This window comes from Euwallacea fornicatus, chromosome 32, assembly GCF_040115645.1.
Source record: "Euwallacea fornicatus isolate EFF26 chromosome 32, ASM4011564v1, whole genome shotgun sequence".
Taxonomy (NCBI): domain Eukaryota; kingdom Metazoa; phylum Arthropoda; class Insecta; order Coleoptera; family Curculionidae; genus Euwallacea; species Euwallacea fornicatus.
This window is the reverse complement of record NC_089572.1, coordinates 2,411,771-2,423,673: the sequence shown is the minus strand read 5'-3', so window position 1 is coordinate 2,423,673 and position 11,903 is coordinate 2,411,771. Positions and strand designations below refer to the sequence as shown.

Below are 11,903 nucleotides of genomic sequence, written 5' to 3'. Positions count from 1 at the left end.
TATTGACAGATAACGAATGCTTGGCAACGGTGGAACGAACCATTCTAATAATATCATACCAGTGAACTAAAATTTGTTTTGTAAATAGTAAAAAACGATATTTCTATGTTCTTGTCCAATATTTTTAAGTGCTTCTTCAGTGATGTCACATAAACTTAAGTCTTAAGGGGGTAATACAAATAATTATCAAATTGTCTTTGTAAAGTCACTGGTCAATAACATGTCACTGTCACAATTCACCCCAAAGAGACGGCAACATCGCTAAAGTGCGTCTTTCTACTTTCCTGCGGTTTAGTTTCTTTCACTAGACGTTTTGTGTATATTAAGCGAAAATTCCAGTATTTTCCCCAAAAAAGCGGTTTTCTGGTGCCTTGCCCTGTTTTAGTTGCGGCCTTATGAGTAAATCTATCGGATCCTATGTCGAGGTAAAACTACGGAGCAATAACGTCCCCAAAAAGCCGGTCCAAAGAGCATCCAAAATGCCGTACTTGTCGGACCCCACTCTGGTACCACGTGTGCAAAAGGTAAACACCAAACAACAACTATTGGGGTCGCTAAAGCCCCCATAAGTTCCCCCACTGATTTTAAAGTTACTTGCTTATATAGTACCTTGAAAACAACATTGAGAAGACCTATGTGGACATCGAGCAAATGGCAGACGAGTTGCAAAAAAAGTATAAGGAATATGCCAAGAGGAAACTTAGTCCTTTCAGGGCTTCAGTAAAGAAGGCCTACTCGATAGTGCTTCAGAGCTATGGACTTGAGGATAAAGACAGTTCAGATGATGTCGTGAGTGATGATAGTGACCTGGAAAGTGAAGATGATAAATTTGTAAGTATAAAGTAAAGTGAATTGAAACATTAATTTTAGTAGGAAATGCTGAAATTGTTTTCAGTTGAATTTTCTATTTCTATGAAATAATATTGAATGTGACTTCTAGGTAAAGTAAAAATATTTAATGAAGATGAGAGCCAAACTGATCCATGAGTTCTGATATTAAGATTAAAAATTGGAAATTCAAATTTGAAGATGATATTTTTCAGTAATATATTAGTTTATTAGATGTTATATCCAAAACAGTGTAACTGAAATCAGTGTGTTTCATTCCCTTAATGATCTGTATTTAAAACACTTTGTTGGTCTCCAATGAGCTGATGTTTCTCACATTTGACATTCCATACAACAATTTTCTCTCTTTTGTCTTTTTATCTTATTCATCAACCTCAATATGTATAACTAAAAAGCAGGAATTTTTCAGGATGACAGTGTCATGAGCAATACTATAACTGACATTTACCAAAGGCAAGCCCAGGTAAAACCCAAAGCCATGGACAACAGTGAGCTAATAGATATAAGCAGTGAAGACTCTGAGGAGGAAGCTGCTTACAAAAAGAGCAATGGTGCTCCAGCTCCTTCCACTTCAACTCAACCCCGTGGAGTCATTGTCCAGCAAAGCTACTCAAACAATAAACCAGATCCTCTTTGTGGTGATAGAGGCAGGAAGCGTAAATTCGGAGAAGCAACTTTGTTGCCCATCAGAAACCCTGCAGGTCCAAACAGGAAGAAACCAAAAACAGGGAGAGAGCAGCCGCAAGCTAGCAGGGCCACTTTTGATGATGTGGGAGGCATGGACAAGACTTTGGAGGATGTGTGCAAGTTGCTGTTGCATATACGCCATCCAGAGTTATATAGGAAGTTGAGGATTTCACCCCCTAGAGGATTTTTGCTGCATGGTCCTCCAGGTTGTGGGAAAACTTTGCTGGCAATTGCTATTGCAGGGGTAAGTTTTGATGTTTTTGTGATTTTGAAATGTAATTATTTTGCAAATTAGGAATTAGGGGTACCAATGATTAAAGTGGCTGCTCCAGAGTTGGTGGCAGGAGTGTCAGGAGAGAGTGAAGAGCGCATTAGGGAGCTCTTTGAAAAGGCTTGCAATACTGCCCCTTGTGTTCTTTTTATTGATGAAATTGATGCAATTACTCCCAACAGACAGAATGTTCAGAAAGAGATGGAGAGACGCATAGTAGCTCAACTCTTGAGTTGTTTAGATGGTAATTCTGCAACTCATTTTATTTTATTTGGGATTTAACATTGATTGTGATTGAATATTTCAGATTTAAGTTCGTCAGAAAACGGAGAACAAGTCCTCGTAATCGGAGCTACAAATAGACCGGACGCGATCGATCCTGCCTTGAGACGAGCAGGGCGCTTTGACCGTGAGATTTGCCTCGGAATCCCGGATGTCAAGGCTCGACAACAAATCTTAAAGGTCCAAACCGCCAGTTTAACTCTCTCCCCCGATTTCGATTACGAAAAAATTGCCAAATACACGCCAGGCTATGTAGGAGCAGACCTTCTATCTCTCACAAGAGAAGCGGCCATGGTAGCTGTAAATCGAGTATTCAATTCGATTAAGGAACAGCGCAGATTGGACCAAGCAATGGCTTTAAGGAAATCCGCAGAAGAAGCCAAAAAGGCCACTGAACTGGCCAAAAAGAGGGCGATGAAACTAGGTAAAAAACAACAGGACGACGATGCCAAGACTGTGAATTCAATCTCCCTTAAAGACGATGAGATTGTAGTTGATGACGTGCCTAAAGAGCCGACCTCTGCAGAGCCTGTAGTAGTGGTTGATGATACTGAAGAACCGATCAAGGATGCAGAGGAGAAACTCCTGGAAGATGATGAAACAACCAACAAAGAGTCGGTTAAAACCCCTCTGCAAGAAGAGGCAGAAGAGATAATTGTAGAAGAAGAGTCTCTTCCCCCATTAGAAGATTTGCAGCTTCCAAAACCCAAATCAACACTTGAAGAATTGCTCGAATGGCTGCATGACGTTTCTCCAGTAAACGAGCAACATTTGCAGGGACTTTGTATTACCATGGAAGACTTTGCCGCCGCTCTTAAGAAAGTTCAGCCTTCTGCTAAACGAGAAGGCTTTGCCACAGTCCCAGATACTACATGGGAAGATGTAGGGTCTCTCAAAGACGTACGTGAGGAACTGCAAATGGCCATTTTGGGTCCAGTGAGACATTCCAAGGAGTTTGAAGCGCTGGGGCTCACTGTACCGGCGGGGGTACTATTGTGCGGGCCTCCTGGCTGCGGCAAGACGTTGCTGGCCAAAGCAGTAGCCAATGAGGCCGGAATTAATTTTATCAGCGTCAAAGGACCGGAGTTGCTGAATATGGTTTGTATTTCTCACTTAGTTTTGTTGTATTTTTTCAGTTTTAATTTTCTTTTCTAGTACGTGGGAGAGAGCGAACGGGCCGTCAGAGTGTGCTTCGAACGCGCTAGAAACTCTACACCTTGCGTCATATTTTTCGATGAATTTGACGCGTTATGCCCCAAAAGATCAGACTCCAGGGAAGGAGGACCAACAATGCGTCTGGTCAACCAGATGCTGACCGAAATGGACGGAGTAGAGGGCCGCAAAGGAGTTTTTCTATTAGCCGCCAGTAATCGTCCCGATATAATTGATCCTGCGGTTCTTAGACCTGGACGTTTGGACAAAATTTTATATGTAGGATTACCCTCCAGGGAGGATAAGGTGGACATTTTGAGGGCAATCACCAAGGTACAGTATTTGCGAACTGAATTGATTGTACATGGTCCCGGGCATATATTTTAGAAAACGATTCCTTAGATTGAAATTAGAAAAAAAAATCGTGGTTTTAGCAGCCATATAGTAAAATTTTTATACCCAAAGGATATTTTTGTTTTGAATATTGTTTTACAATTCGATAAAGAAAAACACGGACTTTCTTGGGAACATGGGGGAGGAACTACCATTGGATTCTTTTTCTGATTTGTGTTTATAAGAACTTTTTCTTATTTTGTCCTAATAGCTTTTTAAAACATATACATGCTACTCCCAGATAATCTGTGTATAGTGATACTCAAAAATGGATTTTAGAACGGCACCGTGCCGAAGTTGGACGAAGACGTTGATCTGGTCAGTATCGGCACTGCCGAGCAAATTAAAGGCTACACGGGGGCAGATTTGGCGGCTTTAGTGAGGGAAGCTTCGGTATTAGCCCTGAAGGAGTTTATGATGACCGGAGACTCCTCGAAGTCGTTAACAGTATCCAGCAGGCATTTCATTGCTGCCGCCGGGAAAATCAGACCGTCAGTGCCGGAGAAAGTTCGTTTAATCAAAACCACATAATTATTGTTTACCAATAAAGGAAATGCTGATTTGCAGGATCAAAAGCACTACGAGAAATTGAGACGCCTCTACACGGCCGTGCCAGAGCAAGCCGAAATCGAGGAAATGGAGTATTCTTAAGTTAGGTTTTTTAGTACCTTCATACCTTTAATTTTATGTTTCTTATAAACAGGTAAGCAGTTGCAGAAATGCTCCCTTTAGTTGCGTAATTTTTACGTTTAGGGAGATACACATTATGCCTGCTCTTCAAGTGAGTCGTTTGTAAAAAATCGAAATAAATTTCGTATCTGTCAGAAAATATAGTTGAATAGAAGATTTATTTACTACGAGAAATAGTTTAATTTTGGAATTTTCAACGTTTATACTGAAGTACACACCATAAATATGAAGCAACGCAAATGTAAACTTTCATTTTGTAATATTATCTTCATATTCATTGTATCTACTTCTGCTTAAACACTAAAAATTCCAAACTTAAAACATTTAGTCTTATTTACCTTTACTGATGACCTAATATCCTTTGGTCTGTACTAATAACCTAGTGAACCCTACTGGTGCATTTCTCTTTCAACATAACACTTTGTTCTATGAACATACAACAATTTCTGCTTTAGATATATGATCTAAAAAAATATTGTTTGGACTGCGTTTAAGCCATTTTCTTGTATAAGTACTCAACATTGGCTGAATAATTCCAGAGATTTCATTTAGGAAAGACAAAATTCTAAAAGTAGTATGGCCCTTTGACATAATTTTCATTCAAAGGTACATGTAAGACATTCACAGAGAAATAATCGCCGTTTTTATCGTTTAGTAATAAAAAGCGCAAGTAGGGAATAAATAAATTCTGGTGTAAAGCTTAATACAAGCTCCAAAATCGTCAATTTATCAAAATTATCGTATTTTTCACTGTTCAATGGGTGAATTTCTAACATAGGATTTTGCTTTAATTTATAAATTGATATTTGCAAGAATAATTAGCAGAAACAATTCTAAAGTTGAAATTTTTGAGGAATAAAAAGACCACGGAAGGAATCATTGAAATTTACTGAAAAAAATAAGTAAATTTCTGAATTATTGTAGCGTCCCGCTAGGGTAGTCTAAATTCCACCAAGACTGGAATTACCAGAAGCAACTTTTAGGTGACAACACAAGAAAACATAGTATTCTTGCCTTGTCTAGCGCCTAAGCCCATCCAAGATAAAGAAGGAGAACTAAATCCGTGGCATTAAACGTCAAATAACGCAAAGAAAGAATTTACTTCGCGCTCTATCTTTATCACACCAGCACTCAAATAAAGACAGACAATGCGTGGTGACGACAAGGGCTGCGCCCCAATAGAAACTCCCTTCCCTTATCCTTATTTTTGTAAACTCAAAAATGGCGTTCTTTGTGTTGTAACGTCCTATTTTTAATTATTTTTCTAGCTTAAAAAATAGATTTTAAATGTTTATTTTATCCCGAAATCCTCGAACAAACTCATGGTTCCTAGCCGTGACATGACTGATACCGAAAATACTCGCCTGGACCCCGCAGAACAACATTATCCCAGCAAAGGGGCGCCCGCCCTCAAAGCGAAACCTCCTCACTCGCTGCAACTATTAAGCAGCTTTAAACTGAATTTCAAGCGCAAGAACGGCTACAAGACTGTCTTATCTAAGAGCAATGAAGATATATCAGCCCAAGGGGCAATTTTTCAAGGGCCAATTTTCATTAACCAAGAGGTATTGGGACACAGCCCTGCGGGGTCTCCTACCAGCGACACATGGTTCAATACGTGGCCGGAGAGGTGTGAAAAGGTGAAGAGTGCCGATTGTAGTCCGGAAAAAGGGCTTAATAGCAATACTCACAATGGAAACAAACTGACTCTTAACGAAGCATTAAAGAACATATCATTAGCTTATAGCCCTGTTACCAGGAAGCTACATTTTGTGGAAGATCTTAGTAATGTTAAAAATGGAGAATCTCAAAACAACGACAAAGATATCAACTTTAGCGACAATAATATTTGTGGTGCAGTTAATGGGAATAAGGTGAGTGCATCATGAGACTGCAAAGCAATGTTAAGACATCTAGAACCGCCTACTAGGAGAGCGGATTTAGTCCCAAGCATCTTGGCCATAGGAGGATACAGGAGGGCTCATTTTCCAGCACTATTTCAACGTTAAGTGAACCTTCCACTTCTGGTAGTCTTATAGGGAGTGAGGACAGATCACTGTCCAATTTTGGAGATGATGGCTGTGAAGAAAAAACTAGGAGGACCAGTTTTAGTCAATTTTTTACCAAGTAGGTTGATTTAGAAGCTTAATTAATGTAAAATTGAATTACATACATATAAATGAATACTTTGTAAGTGAAAACCCTTTAATTCTCCAAAGGTTTTGCTTTTAATATCTTTATTGTTATTTAAATGATAGCTGGGGTTCAAAATATTCTCTTAATGATAGTAACAAAAGGTTTAAAAAAAAATGAAATTCTAGAAATGTCTTTTCTTGGAAATCCAACAATACCAATGCTGATGGTGGCCTTTGGAAGCTTTTTGGTAAAGCCCCCTCTCAGTGTGAAAAATCCCCGCTACATGCAGTTGCTAGTTCCTCAGCATTAATACAGCTCAAAAGGTATATTTAGTATACTATTAGTGGAAACATTTTAAACAGAGCATTTTATAACAAAAAGTTCATAAAAATATTGATTCAACATAAATTTGATTTCTATTTTTGCCCTCATAGCCCAATAGATTTGTTGATGTAATTAGTTCAAATTTGGATTAATGTTAATGGTTAACTGAGCTTTTAGTATAAAATCTTATGGTAAAATGTTGATATCATGCATATGATGCTGATGGTTGCTTTCATAAGAATATTTTTTAAAAGCATCTTTTATAAGTACCAAAAATTAAAGTTCAGATGACTTTCACAGAGTATACATTCCCATGACTACTACTTCAGTTCAAAAAACACACAACATTATTTGAGCAGTAATCTTAATGAAAACTAAGAAAATCACCAATGCCTTGCATTTATTTTACCATGTTGATACTGCTTTCAGTAAAGCTATCTGGATTTTTTTTGACACTTGTTAGAAAAACTTTATATTCAGGCCTTCAACTCTTCCTGCAAAAACCTTCGAGGAAGAGCAAAAACATGCCCAAGAGTACAATGAAATCCTGGCGGCAGCCAAGAAACGAGAGGCAAAAAGCAGTGCTGCCAAAGAAAAACTCAAAAAGCTACAGTTGCGGCAGGAGGAACAACAAGCAGCTGCAGCTCGGCATTTCTCACAATCGGTCATTCCTAACTGGAGCCAAATGTTTGTTTGCTTTACTGCTGCACTGTCAACAAATCTAATATCGTTCCTTTAGGGAAAAGAGCAAAAAGACTCAAGAGCTGTGGTGGCAAGGGTTGCCTTCCAGTGTGAGAGGCAAAGTGTGGCACTTAGCCATTGGCAATGAACTGAACATAACCCCACAGTTGTATGATATTTGCGTGACGAGGGCACAAACTAGACTGAACAGCCCTGAGCCGCCCCCTGAAGAGGAATGTGAAAGCAACCAGGAAAGTAGCATGGATGTGATTGAGCTGGACATTTCCAGGACCTTCCCCAATTTGTGCATCTTCCAGCAAGGCGGACCCTACTCTGAAGTGTTGCACTGGCTTCTAGCAGCCTATGTATGCTTCAGGTAAGTTCTTCACACAATTTAATAGATAAACTTCATAAAAACAATAACCTTATAGGCCGGACATTGGGTACGTTCAAGGTATGTCTTATATAGCGGCTATTTTGATCCTAAATATGGACGCTTGCGACGCCTTTATCTGTTTCGCAAACCTGCTTAATCAACCCCTACATCAAGCCGCTTTCACCCTTAACCAAACCCAAATGAACGCGTACTACAGCGCTTATAATGAGGTCTTTAATAGCCAGCTTCCCAAACTGTACGAGCACTTTGAGAGCTCAGGATTGACTCCTGATCTGTATCTTCTTGATTGGATTTACACGGTGTTTGCCAAGGCTATGCCTCTGGATGTGGCTTGCAGGGTTTGGGATGTTTTCCTAAGGGATGGTTATGAGTTTGTGTTCCGTACTGCATTGGGGATTTTACATCTGTATCAGGGGGTGTTAGGAAAAATGGATTTCCTACACGGAGCTCAATTTTTGACGAAATTACCCGAGGATATGTCCTCGGAGCAGCTGTTCAAGAGCATTCAGTGTGTGAGTACGACTTTGGGAAAGGTGACTTTTGGACAGCGAGTCGACAGATGCGCTACTGAGCAGTTTAGGTAGTTGTAGGTTTAAAAACAAAATTTCAGTACGTAAGGCAAGTACAAAGCGTCCGAGGCTACTGAGAGCATTTGATTTCCGTCCGCAAAGAAGCCTCGATGATAGTAATGTTTGCGATCTGTTTGTAAAATTTGAGTATTGAATTTATGAAGCTACGTCATCAATAGCGATATCATCTGTAAATGGTAGCATGTCCTAAGTAAAATTTGCCTTTCATCAAAAACTCGTTTTAGGTTGTTGGTCCATTTAGAGTAATTTACATTCAAGGTGAAATTCAACTCAGTAGTGTGAACGGAGAACCTCTGATGCAACTCCGGAAGTTCAATACTCAAACTTTAATTGTGATATTTCCGTTGAATCTTTTATTTTTATGTTTTTATTTATAAGCGAGAAACGCAGCCCTGTTAGGTGCAAGGAAGTTCGAAATTAGGTCATTGCTTACATCTGCGGCATTATTGATTCATAAAAAAATATTTTGTCTTTATCAAGCTTAAAATCCTTTCAGTAGACAGGAAACTGATGGGCCCGAAGTATTGGTTTATAGTGTCTGACTTATTGTTAAGGTCAAGGAATTATTATATTTTTAATTGAAAAGAACACATATATTGTATTTATTATACTTTTTTGTTTTATTGCAAGAATCCCCATTCCAATCTTAATCGCATATTATATAATGCAAGATAAAGATAGCTATTTTAACTGCTTTTGTACACCCCTAAAAACCCTACAATTTTGGTCTCAACCCCACCCATTCAAGCATCAGTGGCGTGAAGTAAGTAATAATAACATCAGCCCCTGGAAACACACACCATAATTTGCAGAAGGTAACACATATCACTGACTTACCTGCCCTCCTGTAAGAGCCCATGATCTCCATTAATGCAGCCTTCAAATCAAAAATTCCTTTTTCTGCTGCACTACAAATCATGGAATACTCCCCAGATACCTGATACACAAATACTGGATAATCAGGGTACTTGTCTTTGACTTGTTTAAGAACATCTATGTAGGCCATTATAGGCTTCACCATCAAGAAATCAGCCCCTGAAACAACTCCAAGAACCCTCTGAATTCTTAGATAACTAAAAAAAACCACCTTCCTGTACATCCCTGGCAGCAGCTCTCAAAGCAATGCCATCGCTCCCAGGGGGTAATTGATAACACTTCCGATCCCCAAAAGCTGGTTTTGATTTAGCAGCATCCCTAAAGGGACCATAGAAATTTGAAGCAAACTTGCATGAATATGACAATACTGAGGCAGTATTCTGCAAGTTGTGCTCCACTAGAAGAGTTTTGATTGCCCCGATACGTCCATCCATCATGTCTGATGGGGCCACTATGTGTGCACCTGAAACAATTTATATTTATGATTGTCAATATTAGAAATTAAATGCCTCACCAGCTTTAACATAAGCAAGAGAAATTTCTGCTATTCTTTTAATACTTTTAGCATTATCTATAATGCCTGCTTCAGATAAAATCCCACAATGCCCATGGGAGCTATAAGGGCAAAGGCAAACATCACAGGCAATAGTCAAAGAAGGAAACCATTTACGGAGATATGGCAAAGCTCGGATTACTGGATTTTCAGGGCTGTCTGCAATTGTGGCACAATCGTCCTAAAATTCCTTCTATGGAGTTACCTATTTTAAATGGAGAGCAAAAAATCATACTTTGGGCAGAGTCTCTATGACCCCAAAAACAAGAATTGAACACAGTCCCTTTTGAACCAGGGGTTCTAAGTGTTCTCGCAACTTCTTGATTCCATAACGTGCGACTCCAGGCATGCTGGGAATGTACTGCATATCGTTTTCAGCCTCACTGACCTAAAACTTTTAAGACTGCTCCAACAAAGCCTCTGGTTACATACATGATAAACACTGGATACATCAAGTTTTGGGGTGTGATTTGGATTTTGAATGATTGCCAGTCCCGCAAGGTCTGAGAGGCGATGCTGCTGTGCAGAATGTGTTTTTTTTTAACCATATTCCTGTAGGTTTTACTCATATTGGAGGAATAATGGAGTTCAGGAAAAATGAAGATGACTTGTATTTTTTGTAAGAAAATTAATGACGAATTTATTTCGAATTAAAGGAACTTTGAGCGTAATAGAACAGATCTTCCAAGATATACTGCAAGATGTGCCCAAATATTAATTTATTTTTAATAAGTAGATAGTTACAAATGAGAAATTGTGTTATAAGGAACAATTCAATAGTATCCGTGATTGGTCACAATTGCAGCTCTGGCCAATCACAAGTGTTCATCTTCTCGAAATGTCTGACGTCATTCAAAAAAACTCGTCCATAACCCTGCATAGGAGTGCCCCTTAACCTAATTCTCAAACAAATAATAAAATTCCTTATTTGGGGACATCAAGGTGTTCCGTCGTCCCTTCTGACCACAGTTATATATAAATTCCAACTAAAATGAGTGACGACTTACAAAGAAAGCTTCAGAGTGAACTTACAAATTTCAAAACCGTCCAAAAAGGTTTTTAACATGAAACTACGAGTCCTAAAACGCGGCAAATAAAACAGATTTTTAGAGCTCCAAAAGGCGATTTCTACAAGACAACAGTTAGATGGGCAGCTCAACGAGAACGAGATAGTCAAAGAGGAGCTGAACCTGCTTCCAACTGATGGTAAAGTCTTCAAATCAGTGGGTCCTGTGCTGATTAAAACTGAGCTAGTGGAGGCAAAGCAGAATGTGAGCAAACGAATAGATTATATTAGTAAGGAAGTGAAGAAAGTGGATGATCTCATTGCCTCTTTGGAGAAGAAGCAGGATGTGCATAGGGAGGCCCTACAGAAGCTGCAACATCAATTGCAGCAGGCACAGGTTAAAGCTGCCCTTCAGGCATAAATTGGTTATTTATTAAACCATTTTATATGGTATGATGTAAGAGTAAAACTTATGAAATAAAGATCTTAACAAGAATATTTTAAAATGAAATAAGGCATGAATATTTTTTTACTAAAATTCAATTGGTTAAGGGGTTTCTTCGACAAACGAAACCACGAAAACGACAATTTGATTTACAAAAATGGGAAGTATTTAATTGCACTTATTTTAAATAGTGACAGAATTTGTTAGTCTAAGTATGAAGAGGGAGAATGTTTAATTGGGCGGGTGACACACTATGATTTTGATCACATATCCAACTCAAGAAAAATTACTTTATCCCTTAAGTAATTTTTTCTCCCCAGAAAATAAAAACCCCCCTGCTTCTTCAGACCACAAGAGCCCTAGGTCTTTTTCCGCCATGCGGCACTTTGGTCCATCTACCACCAAAGATAGCCAGTGGGCGCCATTTCCAAAAATCGATTGCTGCCGATCTAAGGGAAGATTTCTAATACAGATTTCTTCCCCTTTCGTTTTACAGTTTCCCACGTGCTTCCTAAGTCGCCATCTACCGTCCAGGGGTTGAAACTATTACAGTTTTCTTCCATATTCTTTT

General features: G+C 39.0%; 4 protein-coding genes across 4 annotated transcripts; 3 read left to right on the top strand and 1 right to left on the bottom strand.

Moving 5' to 3' along the window:
• The first annotated feature begins 221 nt into the window (after nucleotides 1-221).
• On the top strand, nucleotides 222-4,498 carry smid (nuclear valosin-containing protein-like smid). The gene is made up of 8 exons (XM_066299171.1): nucleotides 222-524; nucleotides 607-831; nucleotides 1,259-1,780; nucleotides 1,832-2,051; nucleotides 2,115-3,187; nucleotides 3,245-3,574; nucleotides 3,914-4,141; nucleotides 4,202-4,498. Exons 1-8 carry the CDS (start codon nucleotides 396-398, stop codon nucleotides 4,283-4,285), a joined length of 2,811 nt encoding a protein of 936 aa, XP_066155268.1. The 5' UTR covers nucleotides 222-395; the 3' UTR covers nucleotides 4,286-4,498.
• A 1,011-nt stretch (nucleotides 4,499-5,509) lies between these two features.
• Nucleotides 5,510-9,062, top strand: LOC136348183 (TBC1 domain family member 12-like). The gene is made up of 6 exons (XM_066298807.1): nucleotides 5,510-6,198; nucleotides 6,255-6,451; nucleotides 6,646-6,783; nucleotides 7,265-7,471; nucleotides 7,524-7,841; nucleotides 7,897-9,062. Exons 1-6 carry the CDS (start codon nucleotides 5,647-5,649, stop codon nucleotides 8,444-8,446), a joined length of 1,962 nt encoding a protein of 653 aa, XP_066154904.1. The 5' UTR covers nucleotides 5,510-5,646; the 3' UTR covers nucleotides 8,447-9,062.
• Nucleotides 9,049-10,674, bottom strand: Pbgs (Porphobilinogen synthase). The gene is made up of 6 exons (XM_066298808.1): nucleotides 10,314-10,674; nucleotides 10,117-10,264; nucleotides 9,843-10,062; nucleotides 9,540-9,791; nucleotides 9,290-9,487; nucleotides 9,049-9,238 (listed from the first exon to the last, which is right to left on the bottom strand). Exons 1-6 carry the CDS (start codon nucleotides 10,448-10,450, stop codon nucleotides 9,168-9,170), a joined length of 1,026 nt encoding a protein of 341 aa, XP_066154905.1. The 5' UTR covers nucleotides 10,451-10,674; the 3' UTR covers nucleotides 9,049-9,167.
• A 72-nt stretch (nucleotides 10,675-10,746) lies between these two features.
• On the top strand, nucleotides 10,747-11,401 carry Pfdn6 (prefoldin 6). Its single transcript, XM_066298810.1, has 2 exons — nucleotides 10,747-10,936; nucleotides 10,992-11,401. The coding sequence occupies exons 1-2, from the start codon at nucleotides 10,873-10,875 to the stop codon at nucleotides 11,306-11,308; spliced, it is 381 nt and encodes a 126-aa protein (XP_066154907.1). The 5' UTR covers nucleotides 10,747-10,872; the 3' UTR covers nucleotides 11,309-11,401.
• Nucleotides 11,402-11,903: the final 502 nt, after the last annotated feature.